We start from the raw sequence: 24,881 nt of genomic DNA on the forward strand, positions 1-24,881 counted from the left end.
CCCAGTGAGTAGGCAGCAGCAGCAGGAGAGGGGATGCTTATGGAAATCCAATCCATCTCTACTCTGCTGCACCTTGCTCTGTTTGGTGGTGGGAGGAAACTTTGATCTGCCATTGAATCAACGTTTGGGCAAATCCACGTGAGGGGATGAGAAGTGTTTGAGAATACTGTATTTTAATGAAGGGTAAAGCTTCACCCCATGATGAAACATTGTGAAACTGTGGGTATTCATTCAGCAAAGAAGGGTGAGATTATCTGGATCAAAAAGTTTGCATGTGTCAAACCCTAATCTGTTTTACCTGTCTTGTGTTTGTCTCCACCCCCCACCAAGTGTCTCCTATTTTCCCCATTATCCCGTGTATTTATACCTGCATTTTGTGTCTGTCTGTCGCCAGTTTGTCTTGTTTTGTCAGGTCTTACCAGCATGTTTCTTCATTTCTCTAGGTCTTGTTTTCTAGTCTTCCCGGTTATGACCTTTCTGCCTGCCTTGACCCTGAGCCTGCCTGACGTTCTGTCCTTTTTTTGACTCTACCTTCAGACTACTGCATCTGGGTCATAACCTGAGTCGTGATGGTATGAACTGGCCATGACTAACCCAGCAGACTCCGACTAGCTCCGCAACACTGTCTGCCTGCAAGGAGCCACCATTGGAAGACACGAGGAGCTACTTCAGAACCTTATGGAAGGACTCCATGCCTTGGCGGAACGCCATAACCAGGGTTTCAACTCATTACTGGAGCAATTCCGCGGACTATCTATCGGGCAGCAAGCCACAACGGAAACCTCCTGGATGCTCAGTGACCCTGCCTACCAGCGGTGCTTTTCCCCAGCCTACCCCAGCTTCCTGAAGAAACCCGCATACCACCTCCGAAGCGCTATGTTGGGGATCCTGGGACCTGCCCAGCGCTCCCTCATCTTTGAGCTGCAGCCCTCTTAATTTCCTTCAGACCATTCAAAGATAGAGTATCTCATAATGCTGATGTCTGGAAGGGCGCTCACCTGGGCTATGGTTGTGTGGGAGCAACAATCCGCCATTTGTATTCATCTGGAGGATTTCATAGCGGAGGTGAGAAAGGTGTTCGATTCTCCGGTGTCTGGGATAGAGGCGGCTCGGAAGCTACTTCAACTACGTCAAGACTTCCGTAGTGTGGCCGACTACGCAGTAGACTTTTGCACGTTGGCAGCCAAGAGTGCCTGGAACCCAGAGTCCCTGGTCGACACCTTCCTTCATGTATTATCGGAGGAAATTAAAGACGAGCACGCAGTTCTGGAGTTATGCATGGACCTCGACTCCCTCATAGCCTTGACCATGAGGATCGATGGGCGCCTACGGGAACACAGGAGGGAGAAGAGGTCTGTTCTCGGTCACACTCGCTTGTCCATGGTTTCTCCCTTGCCTCCGAACAACCCTGGAAGTCCTTGACTCCTGCATTCCTGAGAGAATCTGAAGTCACCTGTGTTTCCTCGGGAATCATTGGGGACTGGTGACTCGTCTCTTCCAGAGCCCATGCAGCTGGGCAGGGCTAGATTGTCTCCCAATGAACATTTACGCAGGCTGAGCTCCAACAGTTGCTTGTATTGTGGTATTACAGCACATTATATATATCCACCTGTCCAGTAAAAGACCAGGCTCATCAGTAGGTACGAGTACGCTGGTGGACAATACTGGGAGTCTCCAAACTCCTATTACTCATACTTCATTCTATCCTGCTAAATCTCTCCGGGTGCTCATTGACTCTGGGGCTGACGAGAGCTTCATGGACACTACCCTGGTATCTGAGCTGGGTATCTCCACATAACCCCTAACTATTCCCATGGACGCCAGAGCATTGGACGGACGCTCCATTGGCAGGGGCACTCATAGTACGGTTCCCATTAACCTGTGAGTGTCGGTCAATCACAGTGAGTCCATATAGTTTCTACTAATTGAATCTCCTCATGTTCCTGTGGTTTTGGGATTTTCATGGCTCCAGAGGCACAACCCCCTGATCGACTGGGCTACTAGTTCTATCCTGGGTTGGAGCCCGTTCTGCCACGCACATTGCCTTAAGGCAGCATAGCTTGCCCAGGGACGTCCTCCTGCAGGCTTGGGAAAAGCCTTGGATCGCTACGCTGTTCCCGCAGAGTACCAGGACCTCTGGGAGGTTTTCAACAAGACTCGCGCCACATCACTTCAGCTGCATCGTCCCTATGATTGCGCCATTGATCTCCTCCTGGGCACCACACTGCCTCGGGGGCGGCTTTATTCCCTGTCTGGGAATAAGGCCATAGAGGACTACATTTGAGGACTCTCTGGCTGCAGGGAGCATTCGTCCTTCTGCCTCCCCAGCGGCGCAGGGTTCTTCTTTGTGGAAAAAAAGGACTAAACCCTGTATCGAATACCGGGGCCTCAATGACATCACAGTAAAAAAAAACAACCACTCCTCTCCTCAGCATTCGAGCCTCTCCATGGGGTGAACATATTTTCGAAGTTGGACCTTCAGAACGCCTACCACCTAGTTTGGACAGCCTTCAACACTACGCGAATCTGGTTATGTTGTTCGGACTGACCAACGCTCCCGCAGTGTTCGATGCCCTGGTCAACGATGTGCTCCATGACATGTTAAACCGGTTGTGTTTGTCTACCTCGACAACATCCTTTCTTTTCCTGTTCGGCTCAAGAACATGTCCTCCACATCCAACAAGTCCTCCAGCACTTCCTGGGGGAACCAGCTGTTTGTCAAAGCAGAGAAATGTGAATTCCATTGCTCCATTATCTCCTTTTTGGGATACGTCATCACTGCAGGGAACGCTCAGATGGATCCTGACAAAGGTGAGAGCGGTGGTAGATTGGCTGAGTCGTGATAGCATGAAGCAATTGACAAATGATTCAGAAGGGCTGTTTAAGCATTGTGGATACAGCTTACTTCTGTTTGTTATCAAATAAATGGTTGGCAGCACAGCCCATGAGTAGTTTACGGCCTGCAAAATAGTTTACAAAGTTGATATATATTTTTTTTAAAGGTAGCTCCGGTAATATGAGTCCTAACTTTCTAATGGTTTGACCTGGAGGCAATCTTTTTGCATGGTGCAACGATGACACGATCACAAAGCTGTGCTCTCTTCAGAGTATATATATAATATATTATGGTAGGCTACTCTGCGATACAGCAAAGCATGTTCTAACAGGTGAGGTGCAAAGGGAAGTGAACACTAACACGCTCTCCAGTGAAGAGGAAGTTCAGTAAATATTGTAGGACAGTGGAATGTTGATAAAACTGCTTCTTTATTGTTGACAGTAAAAATGCGTTATGGCCCTTATCAGGGGTTTACAGCTTGGTCTTGGTGGGGTAGCTCAAAGGGTTTATTGCTTGGTCTTGGTGGGTTAGCTCAAAGGGTTTACAGATTGACAAATGAAGGAGGCTTTTATACACTGAGTATACAAAAAAATTAGGAACACCTGCTCTTTCCATGACATCAAGTCAAATTGTATTTGTCACATACGCCAACAGACACCTTACAGTGAAATGCTTACTTACAAGCCCTTAACCAACAATGCAGTTTTAAGAAAAATACGTGTTAAGTACAAAATAGATAAGTATAAAATAACAAATAGTTAAAGAGCAGCAGTGAATTAACCGTAGCGGGCTATATACAGGCTATATACAGGCTATATACAGGCTATATACAGGCTATATACAGGCTATATACAGGCTATATACAGGGGGTACCGGTACAGAGTCAATGTGGAGGCTATATACAGGGGGTACCGGTACAGAGTCAATGTGGAGGCTATATACAGGGGTACAGAGTCAATGTGGAGGCTATATACAGGGGGTACCGGTACAGAGTCAATGTGGAGGCTATATACAGGGGGTACCGGTACAGAGTCAATGTGGAGGCTATATACAGGGGGTACCGGTACAGAGTCAATGTGGAGGCTATATACAGGGGGTACCGGTACAGAGTCAATGTGGAGGCTATATACAGGGGGTACCGGTACAGAGTCAATGTGCGGGGGCACAGGTTAGTTGAGGTAATTGAGGTAATATGTACATGTAGGTAGAGTTAAAGTGACTATGCATAGATAATAACCAGACAGTACGCAAATAGTCTGGGTAGCCATTTGATTAGCTGTTCAGGAGTCTCATGGCTTGGGGGTAAAAGCTGTTAAGAAGCCTTTTGGACCTAGACTTGGCGCTCTGGTACCGGCTACCGTGCAGTAGCAGACAGAACAGTCTATGACTAGGGTGGCTGGAGTCTTTTTGACAATTTTTAGAGCCTTCCCCTGACACCGCCTGGTATATAGGTCCTGGAGGGGCGTATTTCTAGGATTAACCTAGACTGACCAGGTGAATCCTTTTGAAAGCTATGGTCCCTTATTGATGTCACTTGTTAAATCCACTTCAATCAGTGTAGATGAAGGGGAGAAGACAAGTTAAAGGCCATGTTCTGTTATAATCTCCACCCGGCACAGCCAGAAGAGGACTGGCCACCCCTCATAGCCTGGTTCCTCTCTAGGTTTCTTCCTAGTTTTTGGCCTTTCTAGGGAGTTTTTCCTAGCCACCGTGCTTCTACACCTGCATTACTTGCTGTTTGGGGTTTTAGGCTGGGTTTCTGTACAGCACTTTGAGATATCAGCTGATGTAAGAAGGGCTATATAAATAAATTTGATTTGATTTTTAATCCTTGAGACATGGATTGTGTGTGTGTGCCATTCAGAGGGTGAAGGGGCAAGACAAAATATTTAAGTGCCTTTGAACAGGGTATGATAGTGGGTGTCAGGCGCAACGGTTTGAGTGTGTCAAGAACTGCAACGCTGATGGGGATTTCACTCGCAACAGTTTCCTGTGTGTATCAAGAATGGTCCACCACTCTAAGGACATCCAGCAAACTTGACACAACTGTGGGAAGCATTGGAGTCAACATGGTCCAGTATCCCTGTGGAACGCTTTCGACACCTTGTAGAATCCATAACCCGATGAATTGAGGCTGTTCTGAGGGCAAAAGGGGGTGCAACTGAATATTAGGTAGGGGGTGTCCCTAATGTTTTGTACACTCAGTGTATATTCCTACTGTGATTAATCACTGAACCCATAGAGACCATTTTGAAACAAATCCTTAAAATGTAAATGTGGAACTTTTTATTTGCATTGAATGACAAAAAAGTGCTTTTATCAATGTCAGCTGTCATCTGGAAGGGGCAATTTGTATTTTTTTTTAACCTTTATTTAACTAAGCAAGTCAGTAAAGAACAAATTCTTATTTACAATGACAGCCTACCCCGGCCAAACCCAGACGATGCTGGGCCAATTGTGCGCCGCTCTATGGGACTCCCAATCACGGCTGGATGTGATAAGGCCTGGAATCGAACCAGGGACTATAATGACACCTCTTGTACTGAGATGCAGTGCCTTAGACCGCTGAGCCACTTAGACCGCTGGAACATAACACAGTCCAGACAATGTTGACATGACCAGATCCGTAGAGAGGACAGAAAGAGATCAGGAGACTCAGTGAACACAGAGGCATTCAGAGCCAGACCCTGTTATAGTTTTAGACTGTCACATCCTATCTCAATCCCCAGACAACTCTATCCAACCAGGAAAATGCATGGGCTAATTTTCATGGTGTAGCTCTGTAAACAGTGGAGGTAGAACTGCTCTGAGGGGCCCTATGGGAGACTCAGAGGGGCTCACCAAGATAAAACTGAGTGCTTGATCCATGAAATATAGATTTTTGAATTTCCAGCAAATACTAGACAGCAAACGACTAAATAAACCCTGAAAAGTATTCCTCTGTGGAGAGTTGGAACATTTCAGTGGAAGGAGTATACATGAAGTTGTTATAACACCTATCAATAATGCCTAATGCAAATTATACTAGTTCCTCCTATACTGTAAGTAACTTATATGAAAACGCAACGGCCGAGGGGGTGGGGGTTGCAGAATGTTAAATATGGCATGAAGAGCTGAAATACATTAGCAATTGTGTGCACAGAGAAAACAACACCATAAGTAACTATACACTCTTCTACTGTAGTACATTGCTACTCCAGTCATCAAAGCTCTGGCCCCTGTACTGTTTGTGCTGCTCACCTTAACTTCACAACGTGCTGCCAAACTCTGTGAGTCAGTGGATGAAAGAGATTCCAGCTGACTCTTAACGTTAAACCTCTCTCTCACACTCTCTCTGTCTCTGTATAGCCTTCCTGCTAAAACCACTGGAGTAATCACAGATGTGTCATTTAGAAACGCAACCCAGTGGGCGAGCCGAGCAGGAGCGCCACTGCCATGCCAGAGCAGAGGAGGCGCTAACAGTCATGTAGCTGCTATATTCATTTCTTACTGAACTATTCAGGTTAATCTGATCATCTGCAATTATCCTGAGTCTTTTCCCCTACATCTGTCACTTGATGTAGTACAATAATACGAAAATCCGTATTTTGTATGAGCACACAGCATGGATACACATAAGGAAGTGTTGTCTCATAACTGTACCTGTCCATCGAGGTCGAAGGCCAGGCAGGCGATGCCGTGTGTGTGTGTGTCCTTGAGGATGGACACGGTCTGTACGGTGTAGGAATCCCACACACAGATGTAAGGCTCCTTGCCCACCTGTCCCGTGGCTACCAGCACACGCTCCGGATGCAGAGCTAAGCTGTAAGGAGAGAGAGAGATAGTCAGAAAAATAAAGAGGCAGAGAGAGAGAGAAGGGGGAAGAGAGAGACAGAACCCAGAGAACCCAGCTGCACATTCTAAAAGAGACCAGTGAGTCTATAGTCTATAGACCTAATAATCAGTGATTATCCCTTTCACGGCAAGCCTGGGTGTGGACAGAGCAGAGAGCGGAAGCTATTAGGCTGAGCTGCCATGTTAGATCTGCGACAGGCCAAGGCAGGAACATGGTGAATCAGAGGGGCAGCTTTACCCCCCGGAGGTGCAAGTGTTCTAATTAACCCCTTCATGCTCAGATACACTCACAATGTCATCCTTAATCTTTGGATGTTTTACACTCCAGGGCATGGCAGGAAATAGCCTACCCACTGCCCTATTTCAGGATTTATCATCCTCTGACCCCAGCCGTTTGCCCCTTCACCTGTAAGTCGCTCTGGATAAGAGTGTCTGCCAAATTACTAAAATGTAATACTCACCTGCCCAACTGCTCCTTACCTCTCCCTCCCCTTGCCCCTCTCTGCTCCCTCTACTTTCCCCCTCCACCCTCCATCAGGGCTCGCTCCACATCTGAGCAACAGCCTGCCGTCTGATGTATGTAGCATCCCCCTTCCAGCAGCCGCCAGTCACGTTCCAGGCAGGGCTGAATGAGTCACTGGGCAATTCTTCTCCTTGCCTTGTCCTGTTATATATTTCATGGTGTGACGTAGCTCCCTACATTATAATCAGGGCTCCTGTTTTGCCAACTGCACTCAACAACTTCTAATCCTGTATCTTTGTATTCAGATAGCAGGCCAGAGATCTACCGCACCAGCATGCTGCTGACTCCCGTCAACTCAAAGGGGGGAGGCGCCAGGCAGTTCTCGGTTTCCTCGGGTTTCTCTGGGAAACCAGGCTTCTCTGTGTCAGGAGGTTATTTTTCATATTTTATTGTGACACTCAATTTGCATTTGAAATGGGCTCCCGTGACTATTCTGCTCGCTCTGTCACAGCTCTGGAAATCAGTGACGGTCGGTACCTTTTTTTCATGAGCCTGGCCTTATTTCTATTACAGCACATTGGATGACTGTCATTCATATTCCATTCACCCACTTCAATGTAACAGCGACAGGTTTAGGCTACTACATGATACTCAAATTTTCCCTATACCCATCATGAGGTTGCTACAACCTAGCCTATGAATGAACGTTTACAATGTAGGTACACACAGGTCGAGAGAAAATGTTGTGTGACATATTCAATACCCCCTTGCACACTCTTGCCTGCATCTAGCTGATCTAGGGTGTAATCATTAGTCCAACAGTTGCAAACGAGAGTTTCTATTGGATCCCGAGGAGCGCAGCAGTCTTAAGACACTGCATCTCAGTGCAAGAGGGATCATTTCAGACCCTGGTTCGATTCCAGGCTGTATCACAACCGGCCGTGATTGGGCGGCGCACAATTGGCCCAGCGTCATCTCGGTTAGGGTTTGGCCGGGGTAGGCCTTCATTGTAAATAAGAATTTGTTCTTAATAACTGATTTGCGTAGTTAAATAAAATAAAATAAATGTTTATCCCCGTTCCGTTTGCTTCCGTTTAAGAAACATTTTTCAACAGAATCGGCGGAATGAATAAACCCCTGATCAACCGTAAACACAATTCACTTTCATAGCAGCTACATTGTATTCCTTCTTGCATCTACGCACTCTCCTCCTCTCACCTTTTCCCTTCCCTTGTGAATTTCATTGCACAACACATCAGCTGTATGTGACCAGGCAAAAAACCTTTCCAAGCCAAACCATATCATAACCGCTACACACAGCGTACATCGTTGTCACCATATTAGCTACAGTAACTTTCTAGTCAACATTGCTAATAGAACTAACATGTTAGTAAACCTGCTACAACCATGCAGTAACGTTACAATTTACAGTCAGTAAGCAGTTTAGCACTTACACCGACGGGCCCGTGGCAATAAATTATTAAAACCAAAAGCTTACCTTCACTTGGAAGAGTTCCAGTGTTGTGTTGGATAGTCATAGCCAGGTAGCTAAGATAGCATCCCTCTGTTTGAGCAGAGTAGGCTAAATTAGCTATCTGCATTTGCTAGCTAAGTAAGTGAAACTGAAAGTGAAGAAAAACTATTGTCTTTCTCTCCCTGAGTCAACTACTCACCACATTTTATGCACTGCAGTGCTAGCTAGCTCTAGCTTATGCTTTTAGTACTAGATTCGTTCTCTGATCCTTTGATTAGGTGGACAACATGTCAATTCATTCTGCAAGAGCTCTGATAGGTTGGAGGACGTCCTTCGGAAGCTGTCATAATTACTGTGTAAGTCTATGGAAGGGGGTGAGAACCATGAGCCTCCTAGGTTTTGTATTGAAGTCAATGTACCCAGAGGAGGACGGAAGCTAGCTGTCCTCCGGCTACACCATGGTACTACCGTAAAGAGTGATGTTGAGGCTACTGTAGACCTTCATTGTAAAACTGTGTTTTTAATCAATTATTTGGTGATGTGAATATATTTTGTATAGTTTTATCTAAAACGGATAACTGTTTTAGTGTTATTCCTCTATTCAGCCGTGGTGCTGTGTTAGTGATAGGCCAGGGATGGGCTAAGAGTCTTGAGGAACAGGGCAGTGTTTAATGTTTTTCTCACCCCTCACCCTCTCATCTCCCCTTCCTCCCCCTCCCAATTCTGGGAACACAATCCAGCCTGGCATCACTTTTCAACTCCTCTTGTATGAATTACATAATCATATCCAAGCAGCTAGAAATAGTAGTCAGAGGAAGATAATATGATTGGTGCTCTTTGAGATACAGGAGAACAGCACATGAAAATGCTTTTGAAACTGTATGTGTGATGTAGTCATCAGATAAACAGCACACTGATATCAATACCATACATTCAGCAGCTTTATTCAGTACACAAATTAAACAAAGAGAAGGACATTGGATCCCAAAGCCTAGGACCAAGAGGCATGGAGAGGCAGCCTTTAGTTATCATGCCCCCAGCTTCTGGAATAGCCTGCCAGAGAACTTCAGGGGGGCCAAAACTGTGGAGATATTTAAAAGAGATCTTAAAACATATTTTTAGCTTTGCTTTTCCTTTTAAGTTGTTCAGTTTGTGTCATTCTTTAGTTTGTTATCTTGTTTGTTGTGTAGTAAATATTTCAGCTTTTATTTGAATTGTTTTTTATTAGATGTTTCCTGTAAAGCACATTGTGTTGCATTCCATGTCTGAAATGTGCTGTATAAATAAAGCTTGATTTGATTTGAATTAGCCTTTGTACATTGTACCTTACATTTCTGAATGCAAACATTGCACTTTGCATTGCTGATTACAAACTGTGCTCTGAATATTCCTGAATACTCAAGGTCAGGGACAGAAAAAAAACAATTGTGATTCAGAAATTCTACATTTCCTACAGGGAGGTTGCATTACTCTAGCCAAATAGCACTATGACTCACTGTCTTTCTACACAACAGACTCGGAGAACCTCAGCTGCAGGGACAGGGGACTTTCATTCTACATCTGAGGGTGGAGAAATGTCCTTATTAAGGAAATCCCAAGCAGAGGTCTGTGTTTTCCTCAGAGCAGCTGGAGAGTGTGTGGGGAGACGGGGGACCCAACGCCAGTGAAGGCTGTCCCACATGGCCTTTTCATTACCAGTGACAGTGAGGGTTGAGACAGGTGCATTAATCTCTCCTCCTCCCAACTCTATCCACATAGCTGTGGACAGATGGGACAGGCCAAATTGCAACCCACCCTGTAAAGGCAGAGGTTAGCTGGGGCACACCACTTCAATCAAGACTCTGCCCCTAGGGCTGTTCTACTAGTTTATAAAGATAGGGCATCTCTTGACTCATAGATTGTTTTATTCCTTAGTCGATTTACAGTCAAACCTCTCAGAGTTTTCCTTCTCCTGTACTGACATAATGTGACAAACAACTACAGACAGTACAATAGAAAAACTCATCCCATTCCTTCCGGCAAAATAACGTCACCGCTTCAATTGCATTTCTATCAACTAATGAGATAATGGACAGGGCTGGATGGTAGTGCAGCGCTGCAGTGCTCTGGTTTGACAAATGGCTGTTTGATGTTGCTGGCTTCCACTTGCCAAGACACTCTGAGTGGAGGAAGGCAGGCAAGCGTGTTGGGCTGGATAACTGCAGTCATTGAGGTGGGTGCTGGGTGCCACTGCTACACTGTTGGGATGGAGGAAGTGAATAGGGCATGTTGAGAGGAAGCAATGTAAACCCCAGGGATAGTGACAATGGTTTAGGGACTTGGTATGGATGATGGCCCATCATCATGGTGACATAGAGCTACGGCATGGGAGGAGTCAAAGATAATTCAGGGCCAGACAAGGGATCATTTATCTTAAGCGTTTGATCAGTGGAGGCTCGGCATTCATTAGGAAAAAGGGTTTCACTGAAGCACGGTGTGCATACTTGTGTGCGTGTGTTTTGTTTCGTTACACAGCAAGTCTGCTAATTGTATAAATCTTCATTCATTCCTCTCAAATAAGTATTGTTGCTTAGGGACAACTCAATTATCTTGACATGGCTAATAAATTAACAAATTATGCTGTCAAATCAGCAACTACATCAACCTATCTTTCTTGAATCCAGGCCCCTACATTAGTAGTTTACTTCAAGCAAATTGTATTTATCAAATAAAACATTTGTCTCTTGATTGATAAGAGTACAAAATGATTATTAAGGTATATTAAAACGGCAGATATGATGCTTCACAGCCACCCACACACGCACCACTAATCACGACTTGTTTCGTTTCCAAGTCAGGTTTGATCCACACTGAAGGAGCAGTCACCTTGCCTGCTCTTGTCCAGGATTATAAGGAAGTGGAGGATTAGCACATTTTTAAAAGTCAGTATTTATCTTCCTTGGCTTCTACAAAGCATGTTTAATCCGCCCACCAATAACACACCATGTACTGCACCTGTCTGTCTGTGGTGAGGCTGCTCTAAACTATAAATATAAAAAAAGAGGCAAAATTGAGTCTTTCCTATTGATTGAGATCACAGCTTGTGGCACAAACGCAAGACAACACCTCAAAACACAGTTTATCTTTTTCTACAGCTTGGTGTAGTTTGGGGAAGATGCTGGATCATGCTATTTTCTAAATAAACAGTCCAGCATTCTGGAGGATCTTAATTGGACTAGACAGATATGCTCTTTAGAGTGCACAATGGCATTGTCCCACCAACAGCCTCAGACCTGTCAATCCACACAAAGCACCTGAAAATAACACTCAACTTCAGAAGCTTTTCTCTTGTGCAGTCATGCATCAAAACCACATACTATGATGACAAGGATTTAATTATGTATGTATGCGCGTGTGTGTGTAGGGGAAGGGGGTTCAGGATGTGCTCGAAGAGGGATGCCGGTATGGGGGGGTTGAAAATACTTGAGCTTTATAGCAGCACTAGCTAAGATAAGCAGCTTTGGATAATAAACAAATGGATGACTGTAGTACTAGCGTAGGCTTTGGGATTTTGAACAGGGGTGCACCAACCAGGATACAGAAATGGATAGCCAACCTGATGAGTGTGTGCTGGAAAACCAGTAAGAGAAAATGGCTTGTCCCCAGCTATTAGCATCACCGTAATAGGCTCAAGCACATACGCATGACTTCACCCACATCGTGTGTGTACCATATGTGCTGAAGCTGTAATGAACACGAGGGGAGACAGAGAGATGGTTTCAAGCGCAGGGCGCAGCAGGTGATTGTTGAAAAGGACCACAGGAGGAGGCAGGTAGCTGGGTCCAGGGGCAGGCAGAAGGTCATACACAGGGGGTCCAAAAAGGTCAACAGTACAGGCAGGGAAAAGGCTAGAAACGTAGTCCGGGAGATCAGGCAATAGGTAGATAACAGGAAATCCGATACGCTAAAGTACAGGCAGGGAATAGGCAAAAGGCACCATTAGTGAAGCAGGCAAAAACTATCATACACAGGAGGCGTAAATCACAGGAACCCATCGCTCTGAAAGCCGTGTGTCACAAAACAAACAATAACTCATAGTGATGGGGTGCAAAGAACTGAACTAAATAGTGTGTGATAATGACATACAGGTGTGTGAACAGGTGATTATAATTCAGGTGAGTGGGATCTGGAGAGTGGGCTGCGTTCAGGGGATCTACGTGTTTGAGAGTGTGAGCTGGAGAGTGGGCTGCGTTCAGGGGATCTAGGTGTTTGAGAGTGTGAGCTGGAAAGTGGGCTGCGTTCAGGGGATCTAGGTGTTTGAGAGTGTGAGCTGGAAAGTGGGCTGCGTTCAGGGGATCTAGGTGTTTGAGAGTGTGAGCTGGAGAGTGGGCTGCGTTCAGGGGATCTAGGTGTTTGAGAGTGTGAGCTGGAGAGTGGGCTGCGTTCAGGGGATCTAGGTGTTTGACAGTGTGAGCTGGAAAGTGGGCTGCGTTCAGGGGATCTAGGTGTTTGAGAGTGTGAGCTGGAGAGTGGGCTGCGTTCAGGGGATCTAGGTGTTTGAGAGTGTGAGCTGGAAAGTGGGCTGCGTTCAGGGGATCTAGGTGTTTGAGAGTGTGAGCTGGAAAGTGGGCTGCGTTCAGGGGATCTAGGTGTTTGAGAGTGTGAGTTGGAAGCAGACGTTACGGAACCTATGTGTTGTTTTATATACATACTGTATGCATAGCACACCTATCCTGATAAAGAATGACACATTACATTTGTACTGCACAACCACTTCTCTATAACCTCAACTATTACTGTGTGAGCATAATCACTTCAATCTCACCACATCCATCACAAGGACAACACATCTGAAGTCAGGGGGAAGTGTCAGACAGATGTGTCAGGCATTCCTGTTTCAAGCTAACGCTTGCTCCAAAAAAGGCAGCAGCCTCACCCGAAGTTGAGAGTTGCAAGCTCCTGCTAATAAGATAATGGGTTCAAGAAGCGCTGAAATGCAGTAGATCCTATTGTTGGTGGAACAGAGAAATGAGGCAAGATGAGAGTGAGTAGCTAGTCATTGCTCAGAATGACTATAAATCCTACACATCCTCAGAAAGAGCCAAGTAGTACTGCAGCACCTTCTCATCAGCATAAAGAGCATCACGAATCCACACAGATTAACCCTTACACCCGTGCGAATTGGCCTATATGAATAGGGCTAAATTGAAAGGTTTCTTACAGAAGAAATGCATAACCACGGTAGCAATTAAAAGGGAACAGTTTGGAGATTATGGGAAAATGATTAGACTAAAGGTGTGGACACAAGAGTTCAGCTGACACAAGACTGAATCCAAACATTTACTGTACTTTTCCCCGCATTTGTTGATAACAAAATCCTGAAAACACTCTGGATACATTCAGTAACATGATAAGAATATTGTTGGAAATTTTGAGGTAGGTGTAACATAAGACAAAAAAATGACAAGGGTTTGAGTGAAACGTCTATCTCGTGTTTCCAAACTCAAAACTATGTCATTTCAATGCACTTTTTTTGACTCAAAGAGTCTTCAACTATAAGGTGCCGTTGAGCTATCCTAGTTGTGCTGTTGAGGAACTAGAGCAAGCAAACTTGTATTTGTTTTGATTGGAACACAGCCCTGCATCCATGCCTTTACACAATTACTGTTGTTGCTTACGCAATCCAAATACAGTCCATTATAAATCGCAATCTGGGTCAGGTGGGCATCATTTGAAAGGTTGTTCTATTGCCAATATGAATAGCTGCATTACAAAATACGATCTTACAGTATTAGGCTTTCACAAGGCAATTCAGAGAAGCAGATGATCATTTTGGTGCTCATAGAATGGAGTTATGAGTGCATTCAGATGTGTGGTCCACAGAAAATGTTCCTCACAATACAACAAAGTAGGCTCATTCTGTTCAGATAAACCCAGGGTATAACGTCATGTAATCTTGTAACTGTACATCAAACATAGTGATCATAAACATTGACCCTGTATATGACATGAGTTTTATGACATGCGAAGTGCACATTTGGATTCAGGAGTGTTTGGCTTGCATGACATCAAATCGGTATTTATTATAATTATCGAAGTATCGTCTTTCAAAATACATCAAGTCCTCGTAATTTCCAGAATTTCCCTCACTCAGACAACAAAAAATGTGCAAAAGTTGACCAATTGATGGTGGTAAGTTCAGAACGTCTGTCAGTCAAAACCCATACAGAGCTGTGAAGCGGAGACCCTGACCTCTGATGTCAGGTATAGCATGTTACTGTACAGCTACTGCGTTCTAATTTAGGAGCTTATCAGTGTCCAAATCTGCCAATTTCAACCCGTATAAGGGCACGAGCTACGAATAACATTAGAAATGAGTGCATACACATGGTAGATGGCCACACAGAGCACACATAAAGTATGAATGAAGAGGAAGGTAGAGAGAAAGAGAGAGGAAGAATGACAGCAAGACAGACAGACAGAGAGAGAGAGAGCGCAAGTAAGAGTGAGTGATGAAGTGGAGTGGGGTAGTGAGAAAGGGGTAGAATAATGGAGAGAGGAGAGCTTGCCTCTGATAAATATTGTGTGGCTAACCGAGACACAATGCTTGCCCACCCCTCCCCCACCCTGCTCTATGCTAACATGTCACTCACAGCTGATGTAATCTAATCCTGCCAACACCGTGACACCGTTCCTTTACATTCCTCTCCTTCTCTCTGAAAGAGATCCTACTCTAGTGTGTTTAGTATTTCAGTGACTGCAACCGGTGCTCTGATGAACCCCGGAAAAATCCATTCCTGACTTGAAATTCCTCTCCATGCCTTGTGCTATAGTTCACCTTCTTCAAGAATCACTTTAGGGTATTACACCACCAACCTGTCTTTATCTTTGAACACATCTGCTTGTAATTGAGTTTAGCGCGTGTGTGTGTCCATGGGAGATGTTTTTAGGTATGATTCCCTAATAATTTATAGTTGAATAAACATATTAAACATTTTAAGTTTAGTGAATTTCTGCCTACGCTTTCTCAAGTTGGAGCTAAGTTTGGGCCAACAATTTTTTTTGTTGTTCAGGTAACACTGAAAAGTTGAAAAACTATACTGAAAAAATATATAAACCCAACATGCAACAATTTCAAAGATTTTACTGAGTTACAGTTCATGTAAGGAAATCAGTCAATTGAAATATATTAATTGGGCCCTTACCTATGGATTTCACATGACTGGGCAGGGGCACAGCCATGGGTGGGCTTGGGATGGTATAGGCCCAACTACTGGAGAGCCAGGCCCAGCCAATCAGAATGAGTTTTTCCCCACAAAAGGGCTTTATTACAGACAGAAATACTTCTCAGTTTCATCAGCTGTCTGGGCGGCTGGGCCATGAAACATGGTACCAACACTTTACATGTGCGTTTATATTTTTGTTCAGTATAGCAAAAGTCTGTGGATCCAGCTAATTAGTCAAAATGTTTTGAAACAACTAGATTTTTCTTTAATGTCTAATTATGTTAGAGAAGGTATTCCCAAACTGGGGTAAGCATAATAAAAATGTGATTCACATTTTAAAAAATATATTAAAGATATATATATATATATATATATATATATATATATATATATAATATATATATATTTGGTTGAAGTCGGAAGTTTACATACACCTTAGCCAAATACATTTAAACTCAGTTTTTCACAATTCCTGACATTTAATCCTAGTAAATATTCCCTGTCTTTGGTCAGTTAGGATCACCACTTTATTTTAAGAATGTGAAATGCCAGAATAATAGTAGAGAGAAGGATTTATTTCAGCTTTTATTTCTTTCATCACATTCCCAGTGGGTCAGAAGTTTACATGCACTCAATTAGTATTTGGTAGCATTGCCTTTAAATTGTTTAACTTGGGTCAAACATTTTGGATAGCCTTCCACAAGCTTCCCACAATAAGTTGGGTGTATTTTGGCCCATTCCTCCTGACAGAGCTGGTGTAACTGAGTCAGGTTCGTAGGCCTCCTTGCTCCCTCATGCTTTTTCAGTTCTGCCCACAAATGTTCTATAGGATTGAGGTCAGGGCTTTGTGATGGCCACTCCAATACCTTGACTTTGTTGTACTTAAGCCATTTTGCCACAACTTTGGAAGTATGCTTGGTGTCATTGTCCATTTGGAAGACCCATTTGCAACCAAGCTTTAACTTCCTGACTGATATCCACATAATTTTCCTCCCTCATGATGCCATCTATTTTGTGAAGTGCACCAGTCCCTCCTGCAGCAAAGCACCCCCACAACATGATGATGCCAACCCCGTGCTTAATTCTTCCTGCTGCCGCAGATACGGCTGGGACAATGCTGGGGGAAAAGGCAAACAAAACCATACAGACAATGTCTTCATCAAACAACACTGTTTCACAATGCATCAGTGACATGGCAGAAGATGTTTTGAAACAATTACTGCTTCGCATACAAGCCAGTTATATGCGTTACAGCTGGATGAGTCAACAGACGTAGCGGGCCTGGCACAGTTCCTGGTATATGTCCATTACATTTATGGGGGACAACATGAGAGGATATTTTTAAAGTACTGGACAGCTTTGTGACATCAAATGGACTTTGGTGGTCAAGATGTGTTGGTATCTGTACTGGTGGCGCAAAGGCCATGACAGGGAGATATAGTGGAGTGGTAACGCGCGTGCAAGCAGTTGCTCCTGCTGCCAAGGGAATGCCTGACATCTTGAAAGACGTTTTGGACGCTACAGTGAAAATGGTTAACTTCGATAAAGCAAGGCCCCTGAACTGTCGTGTATTTTTTGCATTATGCAATGATATGGGCAGTGACCATGTAACGCTGGTTATCAAGGGGCAAAGTATTGGCACGTTTTTTTTTTCAATTGAGAGACGAGCTTAAAGTTTTCTTTACTGACCATCATTTTCACTTGTCTGACCGCTTCATTGATGACGATTTTCTCATACGACTGGCCTATCTGGGTGATGTTTTATCTCTCCTGAATGATCTGAACCTAGGATTACAGGGACTCTCCACAACTATATTCAATGTGTGGGACAAAATTGAGGCTATGATTAAGAAGTTGGAGCTCTTTTCTGTCTGCATTAACAAGGACAACACACAGGTCTTTCCATCATTGTATAATTTTTGGTGCAAATTAACTCAAAGTTACGGACAATGTCAAATGTGATATAGCGAAGCACCTGAGTCAGATGGGTGCGCAATTAAGCAGGTACTTTCCCGAAAATGGATGACACAAACAAATGCCCTGCCTCCAGTCCACTTACCGATATCTGAACAAGAGCGCCTCATCGAAATTGCAACAAGCGATTCTGTGAAAATTGAATTTAATCAGAAGCCACTGCCAGATTTCTGGATAGGGCTGCGCTCAGAGTATCCTGCCTTGGCAAATCGCGCTGTTAAGACACTGATGCCCTTTGCAACCACGCACCTATCTGAGAGTGGATTCTCGGCCCTCACTAGCATGAAAACTAAATACAGGCACAGACTGTGTGTGGAAAATTATTTAAGACTGAGACTCACTCCATACAACCCAACACTGCAGAGGTATGTGCATCCTTTCAAGCACACCCTTCTCATTAACCTGTGGTGAGTTATTCACCATTTTTGATGACCAACTAAGGTTTTATATGGAAGATGGCTAAATAAAAAGCAAAATGATTGATTATTATATTATTTGTGCCCTGGTCCTATAAGAGCTCTTTGTCACTTCCCACGAGCCTGCTGGTTACAAAAACTAACACTCATTCTTATGTTTAATACATGTATTATATAGTGTCTATGTGGCAGGCTTACAATGATGGCAAAACATTTTGTTTGAAAGTGCTAGACGGGGTACGCAGCTGGAGGTTGAATGTTTGAAGGGGTACGGGACTATAAAAAGTTTGAGAACCACTGCGTTAGAGGATAGATAACACTTGCTGGAGTGGATAGACAAGACGGTACCACAAAGTACTATGCTGGGTGCGACTCAGTGAGAGTGAACAGGGTCACAGTCAGTCCAATGAAATGGCCTGTCATTCATGTTTCAAAACATTAGCTAGCTCTCCTCAGTCAGTCAGTCAGACTGGGAAACCGGCAGACACAGGACGCCACAAGGCAAGATAACATCAGGAGGGTAAGCAATTAATTCATCCAGCACACAAAACACTAACAAATCTAAACATACAGTAGTTACAACACAAACAAACAGAAGAACTGAATCAAGTCTGAATCTGTCTCAATTAAACACAGACTGACTTCAAGTAATGAAAGTTAGACTCCCTTCACTGTAGAGAGACCTGTCTCTCTTGTGGCTGTTTCTTCTGTAGAAAATGAAAACACAGCACAGTGAGGAAGGAGATGACTCCCAATGCTATTTGAGGAGTCTTGCAGTTCTGTCTTCTGTGTCTGCTCGACATTGCTTCCCCTGAGCCCTCACCTCTGAGGCAACCAAAACACAGTCATCTGCACACCCCACGACTGTATTAGCTCATCAAGCTAAAGTCTAAATATTAGCATGACGAGCCAACACAAGTCTTCAGGTATCAGACAAGGCCACTCATGGCATGAGCTTATTTCACTGAATTACCTCCAATTCACATATGCTTCTGATACGTGATATGAGATGGCTCAACTCCTCTGTAGCTCAGTTGGTAGGGTATGGTGCTTTCAAATTCAGGACAGTGGGTCCAATTCCCGGGACCATCCATATGTAAAATGTATGCATGCATGACTGTAAGTAGCTTTGGATAAAAGTGTGTGCTAAATGGCATATACTATATTATTATATTACTCCTCACAGCATTTGAACTGAAGCACTTCACACAGAAGGCAAGGCAATGCAAGGTCTGTCTCTCTGTTGACCAATGAATAATGGAGCAGCAGAACAGCTGACTAACGACACTACAGTATATAATCCTAGTCATCTCCAGGCCAACCCACACAATGACAACACAGCCACTGGAGCAGTGGACACAGGTCATTCAGTATACGGTCATTCATTGTATGGAGCAAGCTGCTGCAGTTTTTCCCCTAGAAGTGAAAGATAGTGATTATAAAATTATAATAAAGAATCTTTCCTCAAGAGGTTGGCTGAGTTCCTCCCCATTGACGTGACTGATTGGAACGATCATAGGGATGTGGGTCTCTGTGTCCTTTCAAGTTAACCTGACTCACCATCAAAAATATCTATTTGCGAATCTCAGACTACAGACAACATTCCCTGAAAGACCTTCAAGTCCATCCATTCCCATTCATCCTGAGAGTTATGATGGGTCGCTGAGCAGTAATCATGGGTTTTAAGGGTGGAATAGTGAATGCAGAGTGGAGTTACTGTATTTCACGTTCCACTGTGACCAGCAAGAAATGGACTATATAAAAAAAAGTATGTGGACACCCATTCAAATTAGTGGGTTCAGCTATTTGAGCCACACCCATTGCTGACAGGTGTATAACATCGAGCACACCGCCATGCAATCTCCATAGACAAACATTGATAGTAGAATGGCCTTACTGAAAAGCTCAGTGGCTTTCAACGTGGCACCGTCATAGGATGCCACCTTTCCAACTAGTCAGTTGGTCAAATTTCTGCCCTGCTAGAGCTGCCATGGTCAACTGTGTGCTGTTATTGTGAAGTGGAAACATCTAGGAGCAACAGCGGCTCGGCCGCAATGTGGTACACCACAAAAGCTTACAGAACAGGACCTCCGAGTGCATAAAAATTGTCTGTCCTTGGTCATAACACTCGCTACCAAGTTCCAAACTGCCTCTGGAAGCAACATCAGCACAAGAACTGTTCGTAGGGAGCTTCATGAAATAGGTTTCCATGACCAAGCAGCCCAGACACAAGCCTAAAATCACCATGCGCAATGCCAAGCGCCGGCTGGAGTGGTGTAAAGCTCGCCACCATTGGACTCTTGAGCAGTGGAAACGCGTTCTCTGGAGTGATAAATCACGCTTCACCATCTGGCAGTCTGATGGACGAATCCTGGTTTGGCGAATGCCAGGAGAATGCTACCTGCCGGAATGCATAGTGTCAACTGTAAAATTTGATGGAGGAGGAATAATGGTCTGGGGCTGTTTTTCATGGTTCAGGCTAGGCCCCTTAGTTCCAGTGAAGGGAAATCTTAACGCATTCAATGACATTCTAGACGATTCTGTGCTTCCAACTTTGTGGCAACAGTTTGGGGAAGGCCCTTTCCTATTTTAGCACGACAATGCCGCCATGTAAGAATTTGTTCTTAACTGACTTGCCTAGTTAAATAAAGGTTTAAAAAAACAAAATGCAGAGGTCCATACAGAAATGGTTTGTCGAGATTGGTGTGGAAGAACTTGACTGGCCTGCTCTGAGCCCTGACCTCAACCCCATCGAACATCTTTGGGATGAAATGGAATGCCGCCTGCGAGCCAGGCCTAATCGTCCAACATCAGTGCCCGACCTCGCTAATGCTCTTGCGGCTGAATGGAAGCAAGTCCCCGCAGCAATGTTCCAACATCTAGTGGAAAGCCTTCCCAGAAGAGTGGAGGATGTTATAGCAGCAAAGGAGGAACCAACTCCATATTAATGCCCCTGATTTTTGAATGAGATGTTCGACGAACAGGTGTCCACATACAGCAAATAACTTACCTCAAATGCCATAAGTTATGTAAAATAAATCCAGTTTAGAATCATGAGATAAAATGTCTCACCTCCCCATAGGAGGACCCTTTGAAGAACCCCTTTTGGTTCCACAGAGGGTTCTACATGGAACCCAAAAGAGTTCTACCTGGAACCAAAAAGCGTTCTCCTATGGGGACTGCCGCAGAACCCTTTTGGAACCCTTTTTTCTAAGAGTGTATTGTATCAGATATGATACAGTAACTGCATCTTTTCAAAACAAAATTATTACATCATTACTCCCACCCAAGCCTCTACTTTTAATGAAGTTGCTGTCCATCCAGTAGGTGCTGAAAGGCAGTTAGCTCACAAGTTGAGCTCAGTGTGATGTTTTCACAAACTATATCATTTTGACTCGTTGAAACTGTATAGTTATATATTACAACTCATAACCTCGATTCAATATAGACTTGTAGGCAAAGTATCTCCTCGCCAGAAATAGAAACTTGATCAGTTTGGTGTTTTTATTTGATGCCACCTCCTCGTGTTTTATTTTTGTATCTCGGCATATCTGAATGAATGAGTTTCTGCAAGTGCGATTACCTGATTATGTCATCGTTGTGGCCCAAGTAAAATTTTTGCTTGTGTTCCCGTGTGTTATACACTACTCCCACACCGGCGACAAAGTAGACAATTTCCTTGGCAGCTGTGTAGTACAGGTTGTTGCGGCACTGATGTCCCCGATACCCGTAAACCCATTCTAGTCGCAGGTGACAATTCGGAGCGGTCCTGTCAGCCATGTCCGTACTTCTTCTCTGTCTCGAGTATTTGATATTTCTTCATTCACCGAGAAGGATTTCATTCAATCCCATATCTCTTAGTTCCACTGGAAATGCATTGTATCCGGTACAAGCGGTTATAGCGGGCATTTGTGTTCCATGTGCATAATAGTCTCACTAAATCTAGTTTTACTTTGAGATAATATGCTTATCTTTAATTCAAAATAGTTAACTATGCAGTTCTGTTCATATTAAAAAGCAAATATCTACCTCTACTTCAGCCTTTGGCTAGTTGCCCCGCTCGACACAGGTCGAAGCTCTAGTCAAATCCTATAAGATGGAGTTTTCGCGTTTATTTACAAGCACCGCCCCAAAATGTGATCTACATTTGTGATAGACCAACTATCTGTCCAATCACATCCCCAAATATCTATTTATCGTTTGAAGGGATGTTCACGGACCAATGGCAATCATTAGAAAGGGACAAACGTCAGCCCCTAAAGAATGCACTTTAACCAATGGCTCTAACCCTGGCTAACCAATGGTGTGTTGACAATACCAGGATGCTTTTGACAGCTGTCAATCCAAGTAGGCGCCGTTTACTATTTTACCCTTTTGCACATATCTTTAACATTCTAATAGTAGTTCCTCTATCCATGCATAGGCTTTAACCAATAGAAAGAAGGTCTACATACGTGTTTAGGAGACTATAAATGATGTTGTTGTCATAAAAATTGAGATTTAAAAAATGAACTGTATTATATATTCACCAACTGCATGTTTTTTTTTCAGATAACACATGCGTTCAGGTATGTTACTTTTGCTCGCCATCCTCTCAGCTTCTACTTTTTATAAAGTCGCTGTCCACTCTGTGGGTGCTGAAGTGAAGGTCACAGAATGTAGTGCTCTCAAAGCATTTTGTATTATTCTGTATGTAGATTCTGCCAAACAAATGTAGTATATGTTATGTTTCGTATGGTGTGGATTAATATATGTTACGCTTCGTATGGTATGGATTAATTTCTAGGTGTCCATCGCCCATTTTGATGGATATGTTATGAATTACAATTCGTATTATATGTTATGAATTTTCAAAACGTACCATATATTACGAATTCGCAAAACGTACTATATGTTACGAATTCGCAAATGAATGATATGTTACGAATTCTAGCTTGGTGGCTGCAAGTTCCCGGACATTTCTGGGGGGAATTGCCCTAGCCCTCCGATCCAACAGGTCCCAGGCGTGCTCAATGGGATTGAGATCCAAGCTCTTCACTGGCCATAGCAGAACACTGACATTCCTGTCTTGCAGGAAATCACGCACAGAACGAGCAGTATGGCTGGTGGCATTGTCATGCTGGAGGGTCATGTCAGGATGAGCCTGCAGGAAGGGTACCACATGAGGGAGGAGGATGTCTTCCCTGTAACGCACAGCGTTGAGATTGCCTGCGAATCCGACCATCACCCCGATGAGACAAACCCGCGACTCGTCAGTGAAGAGCACTTTTTGCCAGTCCTGTCTGGTCCAGCCACGGTGGGTTTGTGGCCATAGGCGACGTTGTTGCCAGTAATGTCTGGTGAGGACCTGCCATACAACAGGCCTACAAGCCCTCAGTCCAGCCTCTCTCAGCCTATTGTGGACAGTCTGAGCACTGATGGAGGGATTGTGCATTCCTGGTGTAACTCGGGCAGTTATTGTTGCCATCCTGTACCTGTCCCGCATGTGTGATGTTCGGATGTACCGATCCTGTGCAGGTGTTGTTACACGTGGTCTGCCACTGCGAGGACGATCAGCTGTCCGTCCTGTCTCCCTGTAGCTCTGTCTTAGGCGTCTCACAGTAAGGACATCGCAATTTATTGCCCTGGCCACATCTGCAGTCCTCATGCCTCCTTGCAGCATGCCTAAGGCACGTTCACGCAGATGAGCAGGGACCCTGGGTATCTTTCTTTTGGTGTTTATCAGAGTCAGTGGAAAGGTCTCTTTAGTGTCCTAAGTTTTCATAACTGTGACCTTCATTGCCTACTGTCTATAAGCTGTTAGGTCTCTGGCCTGCTGGCCCCCCTACTTCTGCGGAAGCACAGTTCCCGCTCAGCCCAGTCAAAACTGTTCGCTGCTCTGGCACCCCAATGGTGGAACAAGCTCCCCCACGACGCCAGGACAGCGGAGTCAATCACCACCTTCCGGAGACACCTGAAACCCCACCTATTTAAGGAATACCTGGGATAGGATAAAGTAATCCTTCTAACCCCCCCAAAAAGATATAGATGTACTATTGTAAAGTGGTTGTTCCACTGGATATCATAAGGTGAATGCACCAATTTGTAAGTCGCTCTGGATAAGAGCGTCTGCTAAATGACTTAAATGTAAATGTAAATGTTAACGACCGTTCGTTCCACAGGTGCATGTTCATTAATTGTTTATGGTTCATTGAACAAGCATGGGAAACAGTGTTTAAACCCTTTACAATGAAGATCTGTGAAGTTATTTTGATTTTTACGAATTATCTTTGGAAGACAGGGTCGTGAAAAAGGGACGTTTCTTTTTTTGCTGAGTTTAGTTGCAAAGTAGCTATAAAGTAGTAAGTAGTTGAAAAGTTGCTAATTAGCTAAAATGCTAAAGTTGTCCATGATGAGATTTGAACTCACAACCTTCTGTTGTTATACGACCAACCAACCACCCATCCAACCGACCGACCAACCAACCAACCAACCACCCATCCAACCGACCGACCAACCAACCAACCACCCATCCAACCGACCGACCAACCAACCAACCAACCACCCATCCAACCGACCGACCAACCAACCCCCCATCCAACCGACCGACCAACCAACCCCCCATCCAAACGACCGACCAACCACCCATCCAACCGACCAACCACCCTGCCTTAAGTAACCATCTGTCTTATATAGCGAT

The 24,881-nt window shown here is 44.3% G+C and overlaps 1 protein-coding gene across 4 annotated transcripts in view; it reads right to left on the reverse strand.

The window, feature by feature from the left end:
* The window catches only part of LOC115172602 (echinoderm microtubule-associated protein-like 5), a 66,974-nt gene extending 44,713 nt beyond the window's left edge, over positions 1-22,261 (reverse strand). For all 4 annotated transcript variants that reach the window (XM_029730207.1, XM_029730205.1, XM_029730206.1 and 1 more), the window contains exons 1-2: positions 21,786-22,261; positions 6,479-6,638 (exon numbers count right to left, since the gene is read on the reverse strand). In XM_029730207.1, the coding sequence (XP_029586067.1) occupies positions 6,479-6,638; positions 21,786-21,982 (357 nt within the window). In that variant the 5' untranslated portion in view covers positions 21,983-22,261. The remainder of the gene's footprint in view (positions 1-6,478; positions 6,639-21,785) is intronic.
* Between the last annotated feature and the right edge of the window lie 2,620 nt (positions 22,262-24,881).

Source organism: Salmo trutta, chromosome 33 (genome assembly GCF_901001165.1).
Source record: "Salmo trutta chromosome 33, fSalTru1.1, whole genome shotgun sequence".
Taxonomy (NCBI): domain Eukaryota; kingdom Metazoa; phylum Chordata; class Actinopteri; order Salmoniformes; family Salmonidae; genus Salmo; species Salmo trutta.